A 23,788-nucleotide genomic window follows, 5' to 3' on the forward strand; every position below is an offset into this window, starting at 1 on the left:
AGAGTTACGTCTACATAGTTTAATTGATTTGAAGCTTTTAGATAAATGCTAGCCTAAGGTATCAAGATCACATCTCCCAGACAAAAGATATGTCTACTTAGTCTTATAGATTACCTTGAACTATTTTATTTAAGTAAATCCGTCATCACCTATATTAGAATAACATTCAGCAGATTCATTAAGAATTAGCCTCCATACAAGCTCTTTTATAGGGCATTAAGGATTAGCCCCCATACAAGCTCGTCTATAGTGCATTAAGGATTAGCCCCAACAAAAGCTCGTCTATAGTGTCACCATAATCTCTTTCAAAGCATCCAGTAAATATGTCAACAAGATTAGTGCCAGTCCAACAGGATTAACAGGATTAAGTATTCCCCTCTGTCTAGCCATTCATTTAGCATAGGGCACAACCAATCGTGTATCAACCAATCATATTCCTTTTTATTGTTCAAATTTTTTTTAAATACATACTGTAGCAAAGTTTTAGCAACCACCACACTAGCATACATACATGAACATTGGCCAAATTGGTGTCACATATACACAGACGGATCCTCAGATCCGATCTCAAAACACACAGGTTTCGGAGTCCACATCGCACAACCAACCAAAGACACACAATCTTACCGACTCCCAAACAACCAATCCATATTCACGGCCGAACTAATGGGCATGGCCTCAGCACTACACAATCAGCAATCTAAAAAACACCAAAAAATCCTCATCCTAACCGACTCTCTCAGTGGACTACAAGCCCTCAAAAATAAAAACACTAAAAACCGCCCCAAACTAATAAATCAAATACTCAATAGCTCAAACAACTTAACTAAGGTAGGTAAACAAATAGAGTTCATTTGGATCCCCGCCCACGTAGGAATCTTTGGAAATGAAAAGGCAGATAAAGCAGCAAAATTATCCCTTAAACTCCCAGAAATAAGCTTAAACTTACCCAGCTCAAAATCAGAAATCAAAAGTGTCACTAAACAAAAAATTAACAAAAAATGGCAAAATATATACCAAAACTCAAATAGCCAAATCAGGAAAGTACTCAAAAAAACCCTAAATAAACCCAAAATACTACACCCATCCAAAAAAATCGACAGAATAATTACCAAACTACAAACAGGCCACACCAAACTAAATAATCACCGTAAAATAGCTAAACTACACACAACAGGAAACTGCCCACATTGCAAACAACAAGAAACACCAGAACACGTACTCATTCACTGCACACACTACCAAACACACCGAACAACACTACAGACCACCCTAAATCTTAAAACCGGACTTACACTAGAATCAATCCTAAATCCACAAAATAAATTAGAAAAATTCAAAGCCTTAGGCATATACCTAATAAAAACAGGACTAATTAGTCGCATTTAAACCCCAAATAAAATATTAAAACCAAAACTACCTTATTTGATAACCACCCAACACACACAGCTCCCTTAGTTCGTCCCCCACCCACTCTTGGCATTCTTTCCAAATCTCAAAATTTCAAAATTACTATATAAGTAACCCCTAAAGCCCCCTCCTGGGTTGCACAAACTCACTTTTCCCCTTTTTTGAAACACATTAAATGGCCTGGCCGGGCCCGTGTGCGACATACGCTTGCAGTCGGAAAGCGCACGTTAAATCTCCAATATAAGTAAGTAAGTAAGTAAGTTTTAGCAGGGAAGGGGTTTGACTCTCTTACCAAGCAGACCTCTCTCCCACAGCCCAGAGGGTTGTACCGACTCTCTGTGGCACCCTCAGCTATTTTCTAAGATATTGTTAATTGTTCTTGTAAATAAAATTGTGATTAGTCTCCTGTGACTCAAGCTCTTTGCTGACTAATTCCCCAAGAAAACCAGCACGCCATTTGGAAGGTATTGTTCACCCAGAACAGTTCCATGATAATTCAGCGCTGATACAACAGCTGATAATCGTGTCACCCATTCGGTTGATCTTAATCGTTCTGATTTCATTTTGAATCCATACTGATATCCAAACAAACATTCCGCTAATGTCCGGTTAAATCTTTCAACGATAGCTTGACTACTGTGGGCCTCTTTTTCACCACCCCTAAATCGACATCATTCTTTGTTAATAGTTAATATCCGACAAACTCGCGACCAGGTTCTACTTGAAATAACTTGGGCCATTTTAGTGGTCCGCGTTTATATATGCGACTCAGTGCATTAGCTACCTCTGTTGAATCCTTCGAGGTTAATGTCTCGGCCTCCTTGTATCGACTAGCCACATCCACTACGGTTAAAGCGTATTTTTTACGTTTTGCGTTTTACCTTATCATGGGGAAGAAACAAGAGGTCAGCCTGATGAACTTCATTCGTTGTAAAAATATCAAACTTCTCCCTCGGTATATAACGCGGTCCCGGTAAGTATATTTGCAACATCGCTTGTTTCTTTAACCAATCCTTGGCCACATCTATAGATACCTTAGCCTTGGTGGCTAATTTTTGTATTGCTCCTATACCTTTCCAATATCCTCGTGGGGTATAGTAAATTTTATTCATTATTAATTAATATTGATGATTCCTTTAATACGAATCATGACGATCGTTGAATCTCATCATTGTTTACAAATAAAAAATTCCCCCTGTAGTGGTGGTATAGGTATATGAATCCAGTGGGGTTGCGGCAGAACCATCATTACCTATACTACTAGTGTATAGCAGATACGAATGTGTATCTGTGGGTTTGCAATACATTTCAAAGTCCAGTTTATTTGTTTTCTGGTTAAAGATGACCCAAGTGTCTCAGAAAACATTTTTTTCCCTAGAAAATTCAGCAGTGAATTTAATGGTGGGATGTAATTCATTGATTTCTTTGATGAAAGATTCTAATCTGGTGAGACCCACAGTCCAGATCAGGAAAATGTCGTCAATAAATCTGACGTATAATTCGGGGGTGTCAGTATGCGGTTGCACAGGGTAAATTGTATTTGTTACTGATATTTTTAAGCTCAAGGTACAAGCATGCTACCAAGGTTACTTGTAAATGTAATCAAGTAAGCATTTGTGTAAAAGGTACAGACTCCCAGGAAATATTCACCTAAATAGAACAAGAGTCATCAGGAAATGACATATCCCCCATTTCTCGTGTAATTCAGAAATGGTGTTTGTCTACTTATACCCCCTTTTTGGTTCATTGCCATTGGAAAATTTCAGTTCAGTGAAGTAAACAATAATATTGTTCAGTATTTTTCAAGATCCGAAATCATCAACAGGCACATTACACTGATCTGTATAGCAGGGTTTCGTCTGGAATTAATGGCTTAAAGGAAGGGGAGCACAATTGGTGCCCATAAGGATGCCTACTTCTTTCCTAAATGCCTTACCCCTAAATTGTATTAATATGTCATCTCCCGCATTGTAAGCTCAAAATTAGTGTCAAAGGTTTTGGGAAATGCGTTTTTAAATTATATTTATTTTGTAAAGGTGTAAAGGTCAAATCAAGGGTCAATCGAGTGAGATGCATCGCTGTGTAATGTCATTACACAGTGTTCTGTGAGTGAGTCGTATCAAAGTGTAATGTTATTACACAGTGTTGTGTGAGTGAGTTGTATCAAAGTGTAATGACATTACACAATGTTCTGTGAGTGAGTTGCATTACAGTGTAATGTTATTACACAATGTTCTGTTGGTGACAGGGGTCCGGAAAATTTAAAATCCCAATCAGACATTTGCATTTAGGCCACGCCCCCTTCAAATAGCGTATTTTAGTACGACTTTTCACACACATTACAAGTTGTTACGTATTCATAATATAATCAATTATGAACTGTTTTAATTTAAATTGTTTAAGTCACCGGACAATTAATAACAAATAATATCATTTTAGATATACATGGAAAACATACGTTTGTTTCTGTTATAATAACGACCTGTTAACGTAGTGAACGGTCTAATTAATATTCATGAGTTATATTTAAGAGTCTGCTCAAGTGTACACGTTGTAACATTTGGATCGAGACTATTATCCCATATTTGGTTATCACGTGACCTCACGGGAAAAGGTGTTTTTTAAACTAAAGATTATTTAAAAACAAGACAGATAATATAATCACAAATACTAAAATATCTTTGATAGCAATAGTTATTTGAATACTTTTTTCATCTGTACTTAATTATTGACCATAAAAAAATTTGATATCGATCGTCACAGAAAGCAAAATGGCGGTCAATCAAGATTCAATATACGACTAGCTACTGAAAACAATAAAATCTGCAAATCCTCATTGTATGTCAACCAAGTGAAAGTTGTTAACCACGACTTACAAAATGATCGTCCAGACTTTGAGGGTTTGGCAGATCCGCTCGACTGATCTGCATCGGTCGACAGGCTGTCGTCACGCTTTCGCTAGTTGTCTGAGGTTACGAATCCTAGCATTGTGAGGATATGAGGTATTTATGTACAGCTGTAAACACCTTTCACTCAAATTAACACGATGTTCTCAGAAATTAATCCTCGATTAATCAGTGTCAACTCAGTTTATTGCCTATTACAGTGATTGACCGATTGGACTATCATTTAGGTACGTTGTATTTACAGCAATCAAAACAAACCAACTTGTCAGTGTAGATAATCTTCATTGTGTTACAACTGCAGACAGAAACTGCTCAGTCCTAACTGTTGATCATGTCCGGTCAAAATTTAAGAATGTCCGGACAATACTTTTTAAAATGTCCGGACAGAAAAATTTAAATGTACGGTAAGCAATATTTTAAACCGGACATTTGAGATCCCAATCTGACATGTCTGGCGCATATGACGATTTCCAGACCCCTGGTTGGTGAGTTGCATTACAGTGTAATGCTATGACACAATGTTCTGTGAGTGAGTTGCATCGCTGTGTAATGTTATTACACAATGTTCTGTGAGTTGCATCACTGTGTAATGTTATTACACAATGTTCTGTTGGTGAGTTGCATCACTGTGTAATGTTATTGCACAATGTTCTGTTGGTGAGTTGCATCACAGTGTAATGTTCATACACGATGTTCTGTTGGTGAGTTTGCATCACTGTAATGTTATTACACATTGTTCTGTGAGTGAGTTGCATCACAGTGTAATGTTAATACACAATGTTATGTTTGTGAGTTGCATCACTGTGTAATGTTAATACAAAATGTTCTGTGAGTGAGTTGCATCACAGTGTAATGTTATTACACAATGTTCTGTTGGTGAGTTGCATCACAGTGTAATGCTATTACACAGTGTTCTGTGAGTGAGTTGCATCACTGTGTAATGTTAATACAAAATGTTCTATTGGTGAGTTGCATCACAGTGTAATGTTATTACACAATGTTCTGTTCGTGAGTTGCATCACAGTGTAATGCTATTACACAGTGTTCTGTGAGTGAGTTGCATCACAGTGTAATGCTATTACACAGTGTTCTGTGAGTGAGTTGCATCACAGTGTAATGTTATTACACAATGTTCTGTTCGTGAGTTGCATCACAGTGTAATGCTATTACACAGTGTTCTGTGAGTGAGTTGCATCCCTGTGTAATGTTATTACGCAATGTTCTGTGAGTGAGTTGCATCACTGTGTAATGTTGATACACAATGTTCTGTGAGTGAGTTGCATCACAGTGTAATGTTCTGTGAGTGAGTTGCATCACTGTGTAATGTTCTGTGAGTGAGTTGCATCACAGTACAGGTTCTACTACACCAAATCAGAACCAGTTTGGACAGTGCGGTTTTCGTAGGGAGCCTTCAGTGTAGATCGAGAGATATCTGAAGGCTGTGATTGGAGGATATTCTGTAAGATTTTTATGTCTTTCAAATGTACATCCCTCCAGTTATTAAAACTGACCATGTTTTTCTATATTTAGTTCTGTCTTTTTCAACATGATGACTTATGCTGAATGTGACCACAGCTATTTTAAAGTAGGTGACATTTGGTGCGAAACTGGGGGTGGTGTGTTTAGCTTCCGGTACTCGGAAAAGGAGCTGACTAAGCTAGTCATTTTTATTTTTTTTATTGCTGCTCTAAGGCCAAACTGTGCACACACATACAGGTAATAGCTGTTGAATGCTTAGTTATTTTTAAAAAAATCATAACGTTACTATAGAAGTCTATGGGAAAACATTTGGTTGTGTGTAACCTGTAATGTTAATACACAATTTTCTGTGAGTGAGTTGCATCACAGTGTAATGTTATTACACAATGTTCTGTGAGATAGAAGCATCACAGTGTAATGTTATTACACAATGTTCTGTGAGATAGAAGCATCACAGTGTAATGTTATTACACAATGTTCTGTGAGATAGAAGCATCACAGTGTAATGTTATTACACAATGTTCTGTGCGATAGAAGCATCACAGAGTAATGTTATTGCACAATGTTCTGTGAGATAGAAGCATCACAGTGTAATGTTATTACACAATGCTCTGTGAGATAGAAGCATCACAGTGTTATGTTATTACACAATGTGCTGTTGTAATTTGTATTTTGAACCTTAAAAAGAACACACCCAACATTGTTGTAAGTTAGAGAAATGTAAATAAAGCGAGATCCAATAGAAATATCTGACTATATCATTAGCAAATGTTTATGAATCACTATCAAATAGGGATGATAACAGATGATCGCGAAAGGGCGAGCATATCCTGGCCCCCAGGTGACACCACCACAAACAAAGGCAAGTCAAGTGTTCACCTGAAAAAAACATGGGAACATATGATACAAGTCAAAATAGGGAATTGCATCAGACATCAATTTTGATACTGATGCATCAGATTTGGATGTCTACCATAAACTTTTTGAAAGCTTTACTGAGGCCTTGAATATTCTAACCATGATCGAACAACTTCCGAACAAGAGTCGTATGACGCTGTTTGAAATCTTGGAAGAAAGAGCATTTTTGATTGTATCTCAAAAGTTGTGAAATGTAAACACAAAAAATTGGAGCTGCAGGAATATTGCTCAACATTAAAGGGAAGTTGACTATTGGAAAGTTGAAGTCATCCCTCTTGTCATACAGTTTTGTGGGGAGTGTTTTGTCACTCTGAATCTTTATGCCTAGATCTAAATATGAAACAGATGAGGTGGTCTCACTGGTCTCCTTTATTTCTGGTTCAACATGTTCAAGTGGGTAAATCCGTGGAAGGAATTGGCTATTTGATTATTTTTGAACTATGTCAGATCGTTTACATACATTAAGCTTAAGTTAAAAATTGCCAATCCAAGCACAAATTCTGATTCATATGCATAAAGAGACAGATCCACAAGACCAGGAGCAAAATTAGTGCACATGGGGATGCCTACTTCTTGCCTAAATGTCTTACGAAATTTTACGAAGATGTTATCAATGAGGAAGTCCAGCATTTCACATTTAGTTTTCTCAGTAAATTTGAGATGGCATTTGCTTTATTTTTTAACAAATTGTCCTGAACCTCTGAATCTATGGTCACCACTTTTTGTAACAAAAGCCCCACAGATCAAGAAATTAAGTTTTCCCAAGTTTGTCATGTGGGATAGTGGTGTTCAAAGTTGAAAATCAAATGTATTGACAGAAAGGAACTTGATCTTTTCTGAGAATGCAAAAAGTCACGTAAATCCTTTGAGAATCCACATTGCATTAATTACACTTGGCCTTCTACTTTCTGTGAACATAAAGAAAGTCCTTCCTTGATTGTATTAAGGCTTATGGTTAATTGTTGAAACAGGGATTTGGTGGAACATTTGCTGGACCCAGCAATATATCTCTCTTTGTATGGATGGTTATGGAGCTTTGGAATCCACCACAAAAGAGGAACGGACATGTCAAAAGCTGACAGTACTGATGCATGGTTTGGGCAGATGTCTTCCTCAGTTAACATACTGGCCTTATATGTGGCATTATTTGAAATGTTATTTATGCCAAGTTCTTTGATAAAAAAATATATGTAGTGATGCTTACATAAAATGGTTATGTTATTTGAGGCCTTGTCAGTGGGAACAACTGCAACCTTTTCATGTGGGGCAGCCGGACTTTGGATGATAGCTGGCTGGGACAGAATGGGTTTATTAAATTTAAATTTTTAATTAAGGCATCAATTCCCTTGTTTGCCAATTTCATTAAAATCAGCTCTTAGTTCTCACTATCGCTAAACAAAGATCTGAGGACATCCCATTACGGGTCACGTCAGACCCACTTGCGCGAACTTTGACTGACCAATGGAATGACCAATCAGAAGGCAGCTTTCTTGTGCTTTACGGCAAAAATTTCAAATTGGCGACTAAGCTTCGAAACATATTTTGACAAATTCTCGATTACAAATTTGCAACCTGAACAAAAAAACATTCTGGAATGGTTAATGGATGGTCTAGATTGTAAGGATTCAGTCGTTAAACCCGTAACTATCGTTCGGAATACCCCATGTTAAAGTTTTCGAGACTGCGTGATTAGAAATCACATTCCGACTTCAATTTCATAATCTGGTAAGCGACGCACTGATACGTCGGATGAAAGGTCGTTCTGACGTTACCCTTAATGGGATGTCTTAAGATCTTTGTTTAGCGGTAGCGGAACTAAGATTGCGTGTTTGCAAATTTCAAAATAAAAAAAAATGCGGTCATTGTCTGATTTAGTTGAGTCTATTTTTGAATTGGCCAAACGTTTCAAAGCAATATCAAGAACTATACTCTCTAGTTGATACTGTGGGCGTTACTGTCTGTGACCCACCCATCAGCAAAGGTTACGGGAGTCGTTTAATTTCTTTAAATGACACAGAGTATAGTCTTGTTCTTACTTTGTGCAGTTTCAATGGTTCCTGAAGGAGAGGCAACAAATCTTCCAAATGAATGGTATGATTTAGTCTTCGATCTTTTTGTGACTGTGGCTGCGTCTTTGGGATGCCGGGAACAGACTCAATATACTGACGTTGGGAGTTCTTTGGTCAAACAGACTGTCATCTTCTCATATTTTGTCATTACATCCATGTGGCATTGCTGTACACAACAGTCAATTTCAATTATTTTCTCTGGACATTCTATAAGGTCGACTGCATTTAAGGCTATTAGAGGGATGGTATATTTTCTCCCATATCCTAACTTTCATGCAAAAGACTGAGTGTTTTCTTAATTGAAATGTTGGTGGACACAATTGGAAATATTTCTGTTGATGCCTGATCTGTGCTGGCCGACACATGTTGATTATTTCTGTTGTGTCTGTCACATTTAAATCAACCCACAAAGGGTACATTCAATGCCATATATGATGTTTTTAGTTTGACATGATAGCTCTTCAAAAGTTTTAGTGCAGTATGTTTTAGCTGTAAAGTTGAATTCAGGATCAGTTATATAGGACAAGTTATGCAAATGTTTGGTGCCACATAATGAAATACTGCATGGAGATGGGTTGTAAAGAGAAATGTCCTTCAACTTTACTGCACATTTTTTAATGATGTTTGCACATGAATCTTCATTTTTGAAACAGAAGCTGCCCTCATGTTGAACATATGTCGATTTTTATGTGTGAATCTATAGATACATGTCAAAGTTAAAGATGACAGGATGGTTTAGCTCCTCAAGATCTGTTGAGTAATTACAAACATGTTGGTTGCAATGAAGGCATATGGCATGGCATTAAAGCTGTCATCAATGACAAATTACATTCTTATGTTTAGCCCAACAAAGATGCATTATCAACCAGAGAATATCCTATGCAAGAAAAGTAACTATTACTAACCTTTCACAAGCTCGAAGTAGCCAGCTTGCTATTATCCATAGAGACAGCATAAATACAAGAAGAACAGTTCCAGGACATATGGTCATAAGTGTCTTCAACACAAACTTGGTATCAAAATTAATCCTGTTCAAAGCTCCTATGCTTCGAGAAGATGCATCAGTAAACAACTTGCTGTGCAACAACATAACTCTACAAATAAGGTATAGACGAAGGTACATTGGAATAGAAAGCACAATATCAACTGGAACAACAGTGTGCTGGGCGTCACGATGATCAGTTTTTGGCGTTGTCCATACAAAGGTAAAGTTGCCTGGAATGGGATGCACTGCACATATGACAATTTCCACCGTAAGCTGGATTGTTCTCCTCCAGGAAATTGCTATTCTCCAATCCTCAACACAGTTGTCCACTGCAAATAACTGGAAAAAAAACATCACCTACTATAAGTATGCATGAATTATGAACAATGGCCATTGTTATATGAATACAACTAGTATTTTAATCAGAACAGTATATCACAGGAAATAGTATTAGTATTACATTAATAAAGTTTGATTCTTAATCAGTCATTAGTTCTCTGAGTCATTTGAACTACAATAATATAATAAGCTGCTCAAATTTGAATAATTGTTAAAGAAGATCTTTCAAGTGGAAGTAGGAACAAGTCTATAAAATAATCTGAAGAATATAGTAAAGATGATATATCAGCTGGGTTACAATTATGTTATTTCTTAAGAAAGCTGTTATATATATATATACCACTCATAAAGCTCTGTTATGGTGAAAACACATTCAAACCAACAGGGAAAGGGGACACAAACAGGTGGTAAGGAGAGAAATGTTCTAAATAACATCATAAAGAACATCCAAGGGTTATGGCTTTCACATCTACATTCCTGTCTTATGTGTCTTTCAAACAGTTAATAATTCATTTGTGGTGCATGTGAGCTTTCATACAACAAGTTCACATGACATTTGACATGGATGTCTGCCTCTGTGTATGTGTGTGCAAGAGTGCCTGCATGAGATCAATGTACATTATCAATGAAGAATGAAACCTGAAACAACTGATGCATTGCAAATCCCATCAGCACAGAATACAGGGTCAAACTATATGTACCATTCTGAATTCAAATGGAAAATACAACATGCATGGTGCACAATATATTACCTGAGACATATGATATTAACTTACAAAGTACATCAAGCGCTGATACAGGTTATTGGAAAAGGAGGGGCACACCTTCAGATCACAAGTTACCAGTACCATTATGCTTGAAGAATATTTCATTTGTTTGTTACTGTTAAAACGTATATCCAAATGAGTTAGTAACAGTGTTGTCACACACATACACTTAGTATACCCTGTCACCTAGTAAATTGCGTTACCGGTAATGCAATGTTGCCACATATCTGAGAAGCTGCTTGAAGTGAAGGGTGGCATAGTGGCTAAAGATATGGATTCCCACATGCAGGCCAAAGTTAGATCATCTTTTTTAATTTCAAGGTAGTTGAATGAAATATGAGAAGACAATTAAATGTAAGTTGCCAAATTTATTTTGGCCTCCCTGTAGAATTTCAGCTAAATTTTCCAATGAAAATGAATAAATGCTGTATCATCAAAACTAAATGAAAGTAGGTACTGTAGAAAGATAAAGATTTATTGTCCAATCAGTCACCAGCCTGCACATGAACTATAAACAGAACACTGCACAAGTCATATGTGCATAGAAAAACTAGAATGGTGATCTCAGGAAACTGTCACCATCATGGTTAGAATTTTCAATAAATATATCCAGTTATCATAATTAACATACTGTCAAGATCTCTGTAAAAGTGTTTGTATTTTACACAGAAGCAAAAGCAACCCCACTGCATTCTTACTTCTGCCATGGCAAAATACCTGTACTCAGTGTACAGCTTAACATATCCCTATAGATCAAGTCGGCTAAGTGAGTTAAGCTCATACACACAACAATATCAGGGATTGGTAGTTCAAGGTGACCTGTGTCACTTAGCCTATATTGCTTGCAGCAACTGGTCTGGGGTTTCAGTTTCTTTATATGTTGTTTAATGCTGCTATAATATGGCAGTCTGTACATAATCTGACAATCCAGTGACTGACATCGTGAGCATCAATCTACACAACTGAGACACGATAACATGCATCAACCAAGTCAACAAGCCAGAGTACCCAATCCCGTTAGTCGCCTCTTACGGCCCAGCATGGGTTGCTGAAGACCTATTCTAACCCAGATCTTCACAGGTCCTAGTGTTTGAGATCTAGATTAGTTTCAGTAAGGATCTTTGATCTGTCAGCCATCACTTTTCTTGGGTTTCACCAAAGAAAAGCGTCAGACAAAAAAACAAAATCAGACCTATCCCCTCCTTTTCCTGAATTCCCAAAAAACATCCCACCAGAAACATGAATCATGTTACCAAATCAGACGACATTTGAAGAATGTAGTACATCTTGGAAGAATGTAGTACAACTTGGCAACAGAAAGTTAAATGTCTCTAACATAACAAAGAAAATTTAAACATTTCTGTTTTAAAGACCTTGACATTCAAATCTCAACCAAGAGCTGCTGGAAAACTTTTAAATTGAAAGCATATGTAGCACACTATAACACAGTCTGTTTGCAAGTTTTTCAATGTATGAATGACCTTGACATAACCTTGAACAATGGCAAGTTCAGAAGAAAGTGCTTTCATTTCATGTTTTGACAACCAAGTTTCTGGTGACCAATGACTTATATTGCAGGTGATCAAGAATATTCTGAAAATAAGATCTCACCCAAGAGATCTGTTCTGCCCATTATGTGACCTTGAAATTGAAATATCATCCATTTCATGCAATTGGAAAATTTTCTGATTTTTCATGAAATAATTTGCAATTTCCTTAAATTTCAGCCATGTTTCATAACCTCACAGGGGGCTTCTCAAATAGTGCTCCTGCACTGTAGCTCACCTGGATAACAGTATTAAATGTCAATAAAGACTGCCACTTAACAAGATTTGCTCCACACAATTACATTCGAAGACCTTGTGGTAATATTGAGAAGGAAAGTATCCACACAAATGTAAACAGCATCAAATTTCAACAATATTTTGTAATTTCGACAATGAATGCAGTTGGAAAAAACATTGTCACAATTAAGAACAGTCAAAGTAATGCAACACAAAGTTTGCATGCAATTGTTTCAAATTGTTTTATGAAAAATAAAGTTTCCATTTTGATGCCTTCCATAAACTAACTTCTGTAACGTTGGCAAATATTGACATAAAGTATCAGCTGCAGAAAACATCCAGTCTGACGTATCTGACAAACACATTCAGACTAGAAATGTCTGAAATGTTCCATCCCATGCAAATATGGGACCAGACCCATCACCACCTTTTCTCTCATTTGGACCAAAAGCTTTATATACTACTCAAAATTTGTTAAGGATCACTAGGTGATATTTGTGTAAGTTACCACAAACATAACAAAAGACATGACTCTGACTCAGAAACGTGTTTAATCATGTTATGAATGAAAATTCATGAACGGCATGAACTTGTATCAATATGGAATGTTTGAAATCTGCAAACACCAAAAGGCATTTTATTAAAAAATGTTAACAGCAAACAAGAGAAAGAATTACACAGTTATGAGGGAGAGTCCATCATTACACTTAGTCGATGAAGTGTCAATATCGAGTATCACCTCCCCTTGCATCAATGACGGCCTGACAACGTCGAGATATGCTGTCAATAAGCACCCGGATGTTCCCAATGGGAAGGATGTTCCACTCTTCCACGAGGGCATGTCCGAGCTCTGCCAAAGTCGTGGGTTGTGCTCTACGGCGTGAAAGGGCAATCTGCAGCATGTTCCAGACATGCTCAATCGGGTTCAAGTCCGGCGAGCGCGCTTGCCAATCCATGCGGACAATTGTCTCCTGCTCAAGGTACTGCTCAACCACCCTGGCGCAATGAGGACGGGCGTTATCATCCATCAGGATGAACTCAGGGCCAACAGCACCAGCGTAGGGTCTGACGTACACATCGAGGATCTCATCCCGGTACCTCACCCCCGTCATTGTTCCTCTCTCCAGGACATGAAGATCTGTCCTTCCATCTCTGTTGATTCCACCCCAGACCATGATGGAACCACCACCATAACGGTCATGTTCACTGATGTTGGCATCATGGAAACGTTCACGTTGTAGTCGCCACACCCGCTGCCTCCTGTCTGTAAAGTCCAAACAATACCTGGACTCATCGGTGAACAGAACTGGAACCCAATCGTTCCGTGTCCAAGTGACATGATCTTCAGCCCATTCCAATCGCTCCCGCCGGTGTCGAACAGTCAGGGGGATTCGGACACATGCCCTTCTCGAGTAGAGACCTGCATTGTGAAGACGATTCCGTATCGTCTGAGTGGACACATTCACCCCCGAGGCGTTCAGGAGGTCGTTACGTAGGGTGGTTGCTGTCCAGAAGGGATGACGAAGAGCCACAAAATGATCTTGGCGTTGGGTTGTCGACCTCTGACGACCACCCCCATGTCGGTGTGCTGCTGTACCAAAATTTTGCTGTCGGGACCAGGCCCTGCTTACAACGCTCTGGCTGACGTTTAGTGCATTGGCAACGTCACGTTGTGAATAGCCGGCATCAAGCATTCCAATACATCTGCTCGGTTGTTCTGTCGTCAGGCGACGCCTTACACGTTGAGGGGGCATTGCGTAGATAAACGTAGTGTAAACACTCAATTGAGTTTACAGTTTCAGAATGAATCAGACGCCGTTGCCTGATTGGAAATCGTGCAATGGTAGCAAAAGCATGAACTGTGATGTGAAACGCATTTCCCATGGCATGGAATGCACGTGCACGTGTGTTGGAGACGTTTTTGATTTCACTTGAACACAATATTGCCAGTTATGCAGTTATTTTGGGTTTTTTTATTAAGGAAAATATCTACGATCCTTATCAAATTTTGAGTAGTATATATTGAAAATCTTATACCAAGATCAGTGATATAAAAATTATACCTTAAGAGAAAATGTAACCAAAAGCTTCAGTGAGAAATTTTTAAATAGTAACCTTAACATCTGATCTTATGACAGCACTTATAATCATTCTCATGTTTCCATTGTCTATATGCTTTCAGAAAACAAATTTGTTGCATAAAGTTGAATTATTAAAAATTAAGGGCGCAACAAAAATGTAGAGGTCATGTCAAGGTCAAAATTCATATCGCCACAAAAACAAAATAAGATATATGTTAGGCGCCACTATCAACTGCAGATAACCTAATTTTGCTTGATTTGGTTAAAAGATGGCCAAGAAGTAGTATAGGTAATGATGGTTCTGCCGCAACCCCACTGGAGCTGGATTTATATACCTATACCGCTACTACAGAGGGAATTTTTTATGCCAAAATGATTATGCGATTCAATGATTGTCATGAGATTAAGTTAAATTGGCTCTAGCTCACCAATACCTGGGGCCAATCATTGCTTTAGATGAGCTTAAATGGTAATAAAAATATTCTTCATTATTTTTATCAATAAAGTGATATTCAATATTTTTATTAAGTTCTTCGTTCATTTTACTAGGAGACCAGACTATATAACTACTCTTCTTGTAAACTGATAAGAAACAATTGATAACCGTATTTGGTTGGTTTGACATCACTGATATAACAAAAACCTTGTGGTAATTCTCTCCATTTAATAGCTTTTTCGATCTCCATTATTATATATATTTATATAAGCATTTGTCTAAATGTGATCAAACGATAGTAAGCAATCTATTTTTAATCTCCAACCAGTTCTTTGGTTTTGGCACAGAATAATTGACGCGCTTGTTGCCTCCCCTGTTCTATGAACTTTTTTTTCTCGTCTTCGCTAATACCACTGGTCTAATGAGATTTTGATCGAATCTCCTGCTTCATTTCGTTGTATTTGGTGAGTTCTGACAACACTAAACGAAACTCATCCTCGGATATCTTACAATCGACCATTGCTGTCGAAATATGATCCTCAATGCTGTTCAACTTTGCTTCGGCGAGTATTTGAATACTATCGTGTTTCAATGCTTTCTTTTGTAACCTACGAGAAATGAATTTTATCGTTATTCCTGCCAGTCCTGAGACTCCAGCGGCTATTTCCATGCCGAGCACGATTATAGTTGATAGTAAACCGACACCGGCTACACCGAGTCCCATGCCAGCTGCTACAAGCGCGGTGTCAACTCCGTCCAGAGCATTCACGGCTCTGCGATACTTTTTATACAATCCAAGTCTCAACTCCCTATCCTTCTCTATTCGATGATTTATGTCGCTTATTTGATGTAATCGAAATCCATCAACAGTTTCCATCTTTTCAATTGCTTCATCGAGCGCCGGATATAAACTCATAGTGTATATTACGAATATATAATAGTCTTTAATTGGTCTTGCTTAAATGTTTTTAGAGTAAACATCAACCTTATCAAATGTATATTATATGGCAAGAATATCTTAGTAAGAGAAATACTACCACTTTTAATAATTTGGACCCCCTCGAGGGTTGCAACGGTTGATGCTCCGACATACTATCAACGTAATACTGCAACGTAATACTGCAACGTCGACGCTCGTGTTTCTTGAGCCATTTAATCGATAGACCTGGTAATATTTCGATGGCATCTTCCGGTGCATCTCCGAACAAGACTTCAATAATAAGCATAGAAATATTAGGTATTGCACACAAGTTAACTTTAATATCATCGAATTCAGCAACCAAATTTAATCTAACATTTTGGATTGCCGGACGACTATATAACATATGACCGGGGTCTTCTGGCAGGGGAGTGACTAACACACTTTTTCGTTTTGACGGGATATAGGCCGCGAGTACGATACCACTATTTATTATCTTAGTTAAATTATGTCCCTTACCCATCATCACATAAGGTGGGGTAATGACGATATTCAATAGCCACTCAATGTTTGCTTTGACCATAGTCCATTTATTCTCGCCGTTGAGAATAATATTGTACGAAGTGTTTTTAATGAGTCTACTAACGTTGACATCGCTTAAATCTTCTAGATTACCCGTGAATGTAACTTCTTTCCGCTTGTATACATTATCGTGTAAGTGTAAAGCCTATAACTTACCATCGGTACTGGGTTTACCGAACGAATCCTTCTGTGTCTCCGAGATCGGAAAGCGCAATTGTATTACATTGTCTTATCGTTCCAGGGCCTGATGCATCAACCATTATTTATAATATGGAGTGTTACACTTAAGTATCCTATATGTACAGGTTGGTGTTTTACATCTAATACAGAAATTTTGAGGTCTGAAATAATACCCCTCTTCAATTTTTTATATTGTAATGATGAGAAAGATTCCGTTCTACCGCTATTATATTTTTCATTTTTCACTGGAACAGATCTGAGCAGAGTTGAAGGACTTTCTAGTTGAATATTATCCGTCGTGCTTATTTGATCAAGATGGATGCACAACTCTTTATAGGGAACTAAATCGGGTAATTTGATCTGATGACTTGTATATTGTGTTAATTACGCATGCAAATCCAAGTGTAGCTGATAAGTTAATTAAAATCTGTACACCTTTTTCTCCAGTCGAATTTTAACATCCCATTTGACTCATTTTGTGTGAGACTAGCTCCATTAGGCTTAAAAACTTCATCATTGAGTGAGCATACGCTGTAATACCCATCAGGTATAATAATGGATTTGTCAATAACATATTTTTCATTTTTTTTAAATATTGTGAAAATCTCATTATTTCTTTTCACAGCATTTATATTGGTCCACTGCGGGTAATACGTTACATCGCATAGAGCTACTTTGAGTTGTCTACCCGAGTTATCGATAGTATGAAGCAGTTCAATAGACTGACCATTTGTTATTCCTGGGAGTGTAACATACATATTAAATATACAATGATAGTATATCATAACTTAAATATGAAATCAACTTACATTACTAATCAATAGATTATAGTAACTGCCTCTGGTGCTGAGTTTACTGTTAAATTCCACGATATCTTTGAAAAATACAGTTTCATGGCAACTAGCGATAAAATGGTGCACGATTGGTTTCACAATCCGATGCAATTTTGGCAGAATCAGTTAAACTTTGCCGTATGGTGTGCCACAACGGGATGTGGCGTATCTGTTAATGCCCCAGGATTTAAACTATTTAAGTCTCTTATATTATTTCACGTGTACTATCAGATTAGACGTATACTTAAGGAAATTAATGCTCCATTACCGCTGGATCCAGCCTGGAATCACGCAAATAATATTGATGAAAAGAGGGCCTTCGAACATATTTGTAATGAATTTAATGTTTCTACGAGTAAAGATTGGCATGGCCATGGTCTAGGTATTCCGTACTCTGGACAAAGAACTATTAAAGATAAAAGCGATTATTTAATTAAAGAGGGTGTGATCCCTTCAAGCTTTGCTCTCTCTCTCTAAAATAAACAGTTTAGAGCAGATCGCATTAACTTTGAGAGTGGCATTCCTTATATTATAACAAAGTTTGTGCATCCAAACGATACAACAGACGCTTGGAATGAATTTCTTAATGAAAAAACAGAAAATAATTTTACTAACCCAGGATTAGAAAAAGTGAATGAATCGATAAGAACTTATGTATGGGCAATTCTCGGTGCGCCATCGCAAACACGAACGTCCATTATCGGTACTGGGACGGCGTTCGATGCGCAAAAACAGTTTGTCGCAAACTTGGAAGACGCCATTATTTCACTAGTTGACATACAATCGTCTATAAAACGTTTTCAAGATGTATTACAGTACGCTCAATCCAAAATGGCCTTCGTTTATGCGCCAGGACTATACATGTCTCCGAGTAATATGGAACTTAAGATCGGTCAAGTGATCGGTTATAATAATAAAATTGTTATTGCTACTGATCAACAAAAAACAGGTATAAATTCAGATATTAATACCGAATTAATAACGCAAACAATCATAGATGAAAAGGGAATAGTCAAGCCACAAACACCAACTATCACTCAACCATCTACTAACGCACAACCACAAGTGCCACCACATATCCGCTTAAAAATCAACAACATATCGATGAAAAAACAGCGCTTGTATTAGGTGGAGTCGCGGTTGGTTTACTCATGATTTGGTTAAATAGTTCTTAGCGGATACGTACAACAGCCCTGCCATTGCTACGACCAGTGCCCACAAGTTTTGACTAAGCCAAGTGGTGGTCTTAGCTAATAAATTCAAGAGCCAGGACACAATACTCCCTATTATACCGGGAAGTGTGGCCGCGGCTTTCTCAGCGAGCTTTCCCAGTGCTGAACCTAATGCTTTTAAATGCTTTTTTATCCACTCTTTTATACCATCCGACGGTTAACGCGAGAGTCAAAGTCGATATAATAAATCCCAATGCTGTTAAAATACTGGCAATTGTTATTCCCTGTTCTCTGAACAATGTTTTAATTTTATCGACCAGTGTAGTGTCATCGTTGAGGACTTGATCGCTAGTTTCTCGAATTCGACTGATTTGTGAACGAAGTGCCTTTCTATTACTGGAAGCCGCTTCGAGGCGGGCCGATCTTTCGTCTTCTAAGTTACGCAATCTTTCCGCTACGCGGCGTCTACTGAACTCATCGCCCGCCTGTTCAAGTTTTGTTTTCTCGTAAGCTATATGCTTGTCGATTTCAGATATCTTGGCTATATTATTAATGAGTTCTCCCCGCATTGTTCGCATTGCCTTGTAAAGACCTCGTAATTCCCTAATACTGAACTCCGAGGATGGTACCTGAAACGTGGAATTATCGTAGTAGGTACCCAAGATTTCTTCGAGTCCGTCCAAGGCCACCTTTGAGGAAGCTTCCAAATTACCTTAGTAGTCTTCGCGGAAAGCCGCGAGTAGTCCACAAAACCTAATTTATCACGAACAGTGCTGATGCCGTGTTTACCGGCTATCGTAGACAAGGCTAGGGTCTTACTAGTACGATAATGCATAAGATCAATATCCGGTTCGCCACGCAGTCGCAATATTTCTTAACTATCTATCTCTACTATCTATAACTTTGAATAATCACGACCAATAGGACTATCATCTTTAAAGGTATCGTAATAATCATCAACAGCTGGTTGCAAAAGTTCATCATTTACGGATGATTGTAAAATTTCATTGTTAAGATTCATAAAGCTGGTTTCATCAGTATCTTCGATTGGATTCTGGTTATCAAAGTCATCAAAGGTATCTAGATCAATATCATCCATTTTTATATTAAACATAGGGTACATGTTTTCAATATAACAATGTCTTCGCAATACGGACACAAGTTAAACCCACAACGTAGATTTCGAGATCCATTAGGGATTAAAGTAATTCGTCAGTCTGTAACTATAACTAATAACCAGAGTACCATCGATCAGAATCAAACGCTTCTGGTTCGCTTTCCTAATCTCGGCGCACACGATGTGTTAGTTCCGGGATCTGTCCGACTAGCATTTACGATTATTTTGACTTCTACCGACGTTAACAGGGAGCCCGTTCAGAACATAGGTCGTGCTATCGTTAAGAAAATCGTGATTAAAATTAGCGGTAATGAGGTTTTGTGTATCGACGATAGCGATGTATACTATTGTTACATGGATCTCTGGAGAACGGATAAAGAGCGTGAAAACTTACAGTACCAAGGTATTTGTAATCGGAACGCACTGAGACTGCGCGTGGGTGCTGATAATGGAGATGATACCGTCGTAAAAGATAAGGCCGCTGCCGACGCATTAGGTAACCGATTCTATGTTCCCCTAGATTTTGAATTACTAGATTCACACATGCACTTTTATCAAGCATCCCTAGGCGATAGGTTAGAATACGAACTCACTTTTAATGACTACGGTAGAGTAATCAGAACCGGTGGTGAAGATGCTAGCTATTCCATTGACAATATCTCACTAGAGTACGATATGATAACGGATCCCGAATTAGCCAGACAAATTCGTAACCATTATACCAGAAGTTTAGCCATTTTGTACGATCGCGTACTGCGACACCAAAGGATCACGAGGGACAAAATAGATACGATGTGGAATATCAATCTAAACGTGCCCACGAGGTCGTTGAAGGGTATTTTGATGTTGTTCGAGGACCCCTCCGATGCATTTAAAAGAAATACCGAGAAGTTCTACAATCCCAAGATTACAAAAGTAGAATTGACTATCGAGGGCGTTCCTAATCAACTATATAGCCAAGGAATGCTAGCGTATCACCAGTGGGATGAGATTAAAAAACTTCCTTCTATAAAACGTTCCCCGGAAGTTATCGCGGTCGTGAAAGATCTGTCTCTCAGGAGTGTATCGATGGGTGAATACCTCACCACGAAGTACGCGCTATGGCTCAACATGCGAACAACGGACGATGACCAACTACACGGCAGTGGGAGGAGAATAGAAAATGCTAGCGAGGGTGTCACTATACAGATAACGAAGCTTCAGGAATCAGCTGGTAAATTAAACATATATTTGTACGTGATTATGGATGCGCAACTTATTATACAGAATGGACGATTTGTGCAAGCAATCTATTAATAATCTTTTACCTAAAGATCCGCACTGCGCTATCATATGCGGGCAAACGGGCTGTGGAAAAACAGCTTTTATTCTAGATATTTTACAAAGTCATTATCGGGACGTTTTCAATCATATTATTATTCTGTGCCCGACTATAAGTGTCAATAAAACATACTTATCGAGAGATCGGGTAATGAATGACGACGGGGTACACAGAGTCGATCCGGGCGATCGTTTACAAGACTGTTTATGAGTATGTCACGAAAAATACAAAGAAGAATCAACTCTTTTCGTAATAGACGACTGCAGCGCGAGTAAAGAACTCACAAAAAAGAAAGATATGCTTTCGTATTTAGCATTCTCCGGTCGGCATACTCAACATAGCGTTTGGGTACTTACTCAAAAACACAAGTCTGTCCTGAAAGATCTCAGAGAGCAAACCAAATGGGTAGCACTCTTTCATTCGAGATTCATTCGAGGAATGTTTACGCGAAAATGATGTCATTTATACCAAGCTCGAACGAGATAAAGTCAGAAAAATGTTATCGGCAACGAAGCACTGTAAACTCGTATTAAAAACCGATCAACCAGCTGCTTATGCAATTGCTTAGCAAAATTATAGCAAAATCATAGCAAAATGTAGCAAAATTATAGTAAAATGTAGTAAATATAGCAAAACTGGGAGCTACCATGACTAAAACGATAGGTTCGGCTATGTTACAACTATACACAGTCGTAGCTAGTACATTTCTCCCTATCCCGACAGAACATCGCATGTATTTATGCGAATCTCTCGAGAAAGACCCATTCATCGAACACGCTATAAGCTCAGTGAGCTGTGAGTTTTATCATAGATATGGAATGTTTTTAGCTCCACTCACCACAGCTTTAATAACGGCTAGGTATTGTCAATTTAAACATACGTGCCCACTTAATAATATAAAGAACAAAGTTTAAATAAATAATGGAGACTCAACAGATTGTGAAAACGCAACAACAAGTGAACGAGGAAATAACTGCACAACAGATTGCGGAACAACGAGTGAATAAGGAACCACCACCACATGTGAATGAGGAACCACCACCACAAACACAAAAACAACCCAGAGGTACTAAGCACCCCAAAAAAATAGCTGCAGGAAGAAAGGGAGGACTCTCGAGGAAAGCGAAATTAATAAATAATTCAAATATTAATCCGATTAAAACATGGGCACTAGTAGGAGCTGCTGGTATAGCGGCTGTATGGTTCTTTTATAAGACCGGAGAAGAGAAAACGTCACCCCCAATGCAACAACAAGTTCAATTAGAGGTTAGCCCTCATATAATGCTATAAGAAGCATGACTACTCCAGTTACAGACGGTAAAATGTTGGTAAACGCAACGTATCATTCAGCGGTGGTCACCGGCTTGGCCATTGGCTATGCCCGTATAGCTAAAATGATTACTAAAGCCACACCTCCAAAGCTAGATTTTAATGGATTTGATATTGGTATGATGATTCTGGATATTGGATTGGCTATGGCAACGAAGGATATGCTCATCAAACAAGGACTTATCCCGGAAGACATAATGAAGTAATTAAACATTTGAATATATTATATTCATATAAACATTTGAATATTTTATATTACTTACTATGGCAACAATTGTGATGATGGTCGGTGGAGCTATTGTTAATGCTCTAGCTTTTTCGGGGAGTAATTATTTATTTTCTACTTTGAGGGAATCAAACGCTAAAGAAGTTGAAGAGGAGCGTAAACGACATAACGAAGCAATGGAACAACTCCAAGCAGCCCAGTCACAATATACGCGGCAGAGAATGAAGAGATTAGATTTTATTCATGAAGAAATGCGTAAGGAAGGACATTCAATTCAAACGTTTAAGGATGTCGAATCTGCCATGCACGAATACTTCCTCGTTTATGGGAAAAAAATCGACCCAATACCGAGACCAACAATGAGTCAGTTTTATACATCGTCAGAGGAACAAAAGAACCGCGAGGTAAAATTTATCATGTTGGGGTTATCTGCTGTATTGATTTCCAGCTATACAATTACGCATAAACAACCAGAGTGACAGCTGTGGCTACACATAAACCATGACCTAGTTAGAGGAGAGCTAATCTATAAATAGCGTTGGCTGACTGCCTAATCAATAGTGTATATGTGATTTGCATTTAGACAAATGATATGATAGATGTATAAACCATGAATCATTGCAAATTTACACTCATGGGGAAAAAAACTCTATGTAACCGACTCTGTGTTGAAATTTACTGCGGTATACACAATTATTACATCAGGCACAGAAACATAAACTATACGTGTTCTGTATGCGGGATAGGGGTCAAAGGTCATTATTGTTTATGTAAGGAACAAGGTGCTGATATGGTCAGGAACCAGATTATTTATGCTACGAAGAGAGATTACATCAATGAGGGGAATAGGTTGGGGAGAATACGTATTTAGATATATGAAAAACAACCAATTAGACATTTGTCTCATTTTGCATATACCATTTAACCACAATGGT

General features: G+C 38.0%; 1 protein-coding gene across 4 annotated transcripts in view; it reads right to left on the minus strand.

Annotated features, from left to right (window-relative positions):
- The window catches only part of LOC139478144 (small conductance calcium-activated potassium channel protein-like), a 456,162-nt gene that overhangs the window by 272,425 nt on the left and 159,949 nt on the right, over window positions 1-23,788 (minus strand). For all 4 annotated transcript variants that reach the window (XM_071260503.1, XM_071260487.1, XM_071260495.1 and 1 more), the window contains one exon: window positions 9,688-10,106. In XM_071260503.1, coding sequence (XP_071116604.1) covers window positions 9,688-10,106 — 419 coding nt within the window. The remainder of the gene's footprint in view (window positions 1-9,687; window positions 10,107-23,788) is intronic.

This window comes from Haliotis cracherodii, unplaced genomic scaffold (assembly GCF_022045235.1).
Source record: "Haliotis cracherodii isolate W230 unplaced genomic scaffold, xgHalCrac1.p SCAF_1, whole genome shotgun sequence".
Lineage (NCBI taxonomy): Eukaryota > Metazoa > Mollusca > Gastropoda > Lepetellida > Haliotidae > Haliotis > Haliotis cracherodii.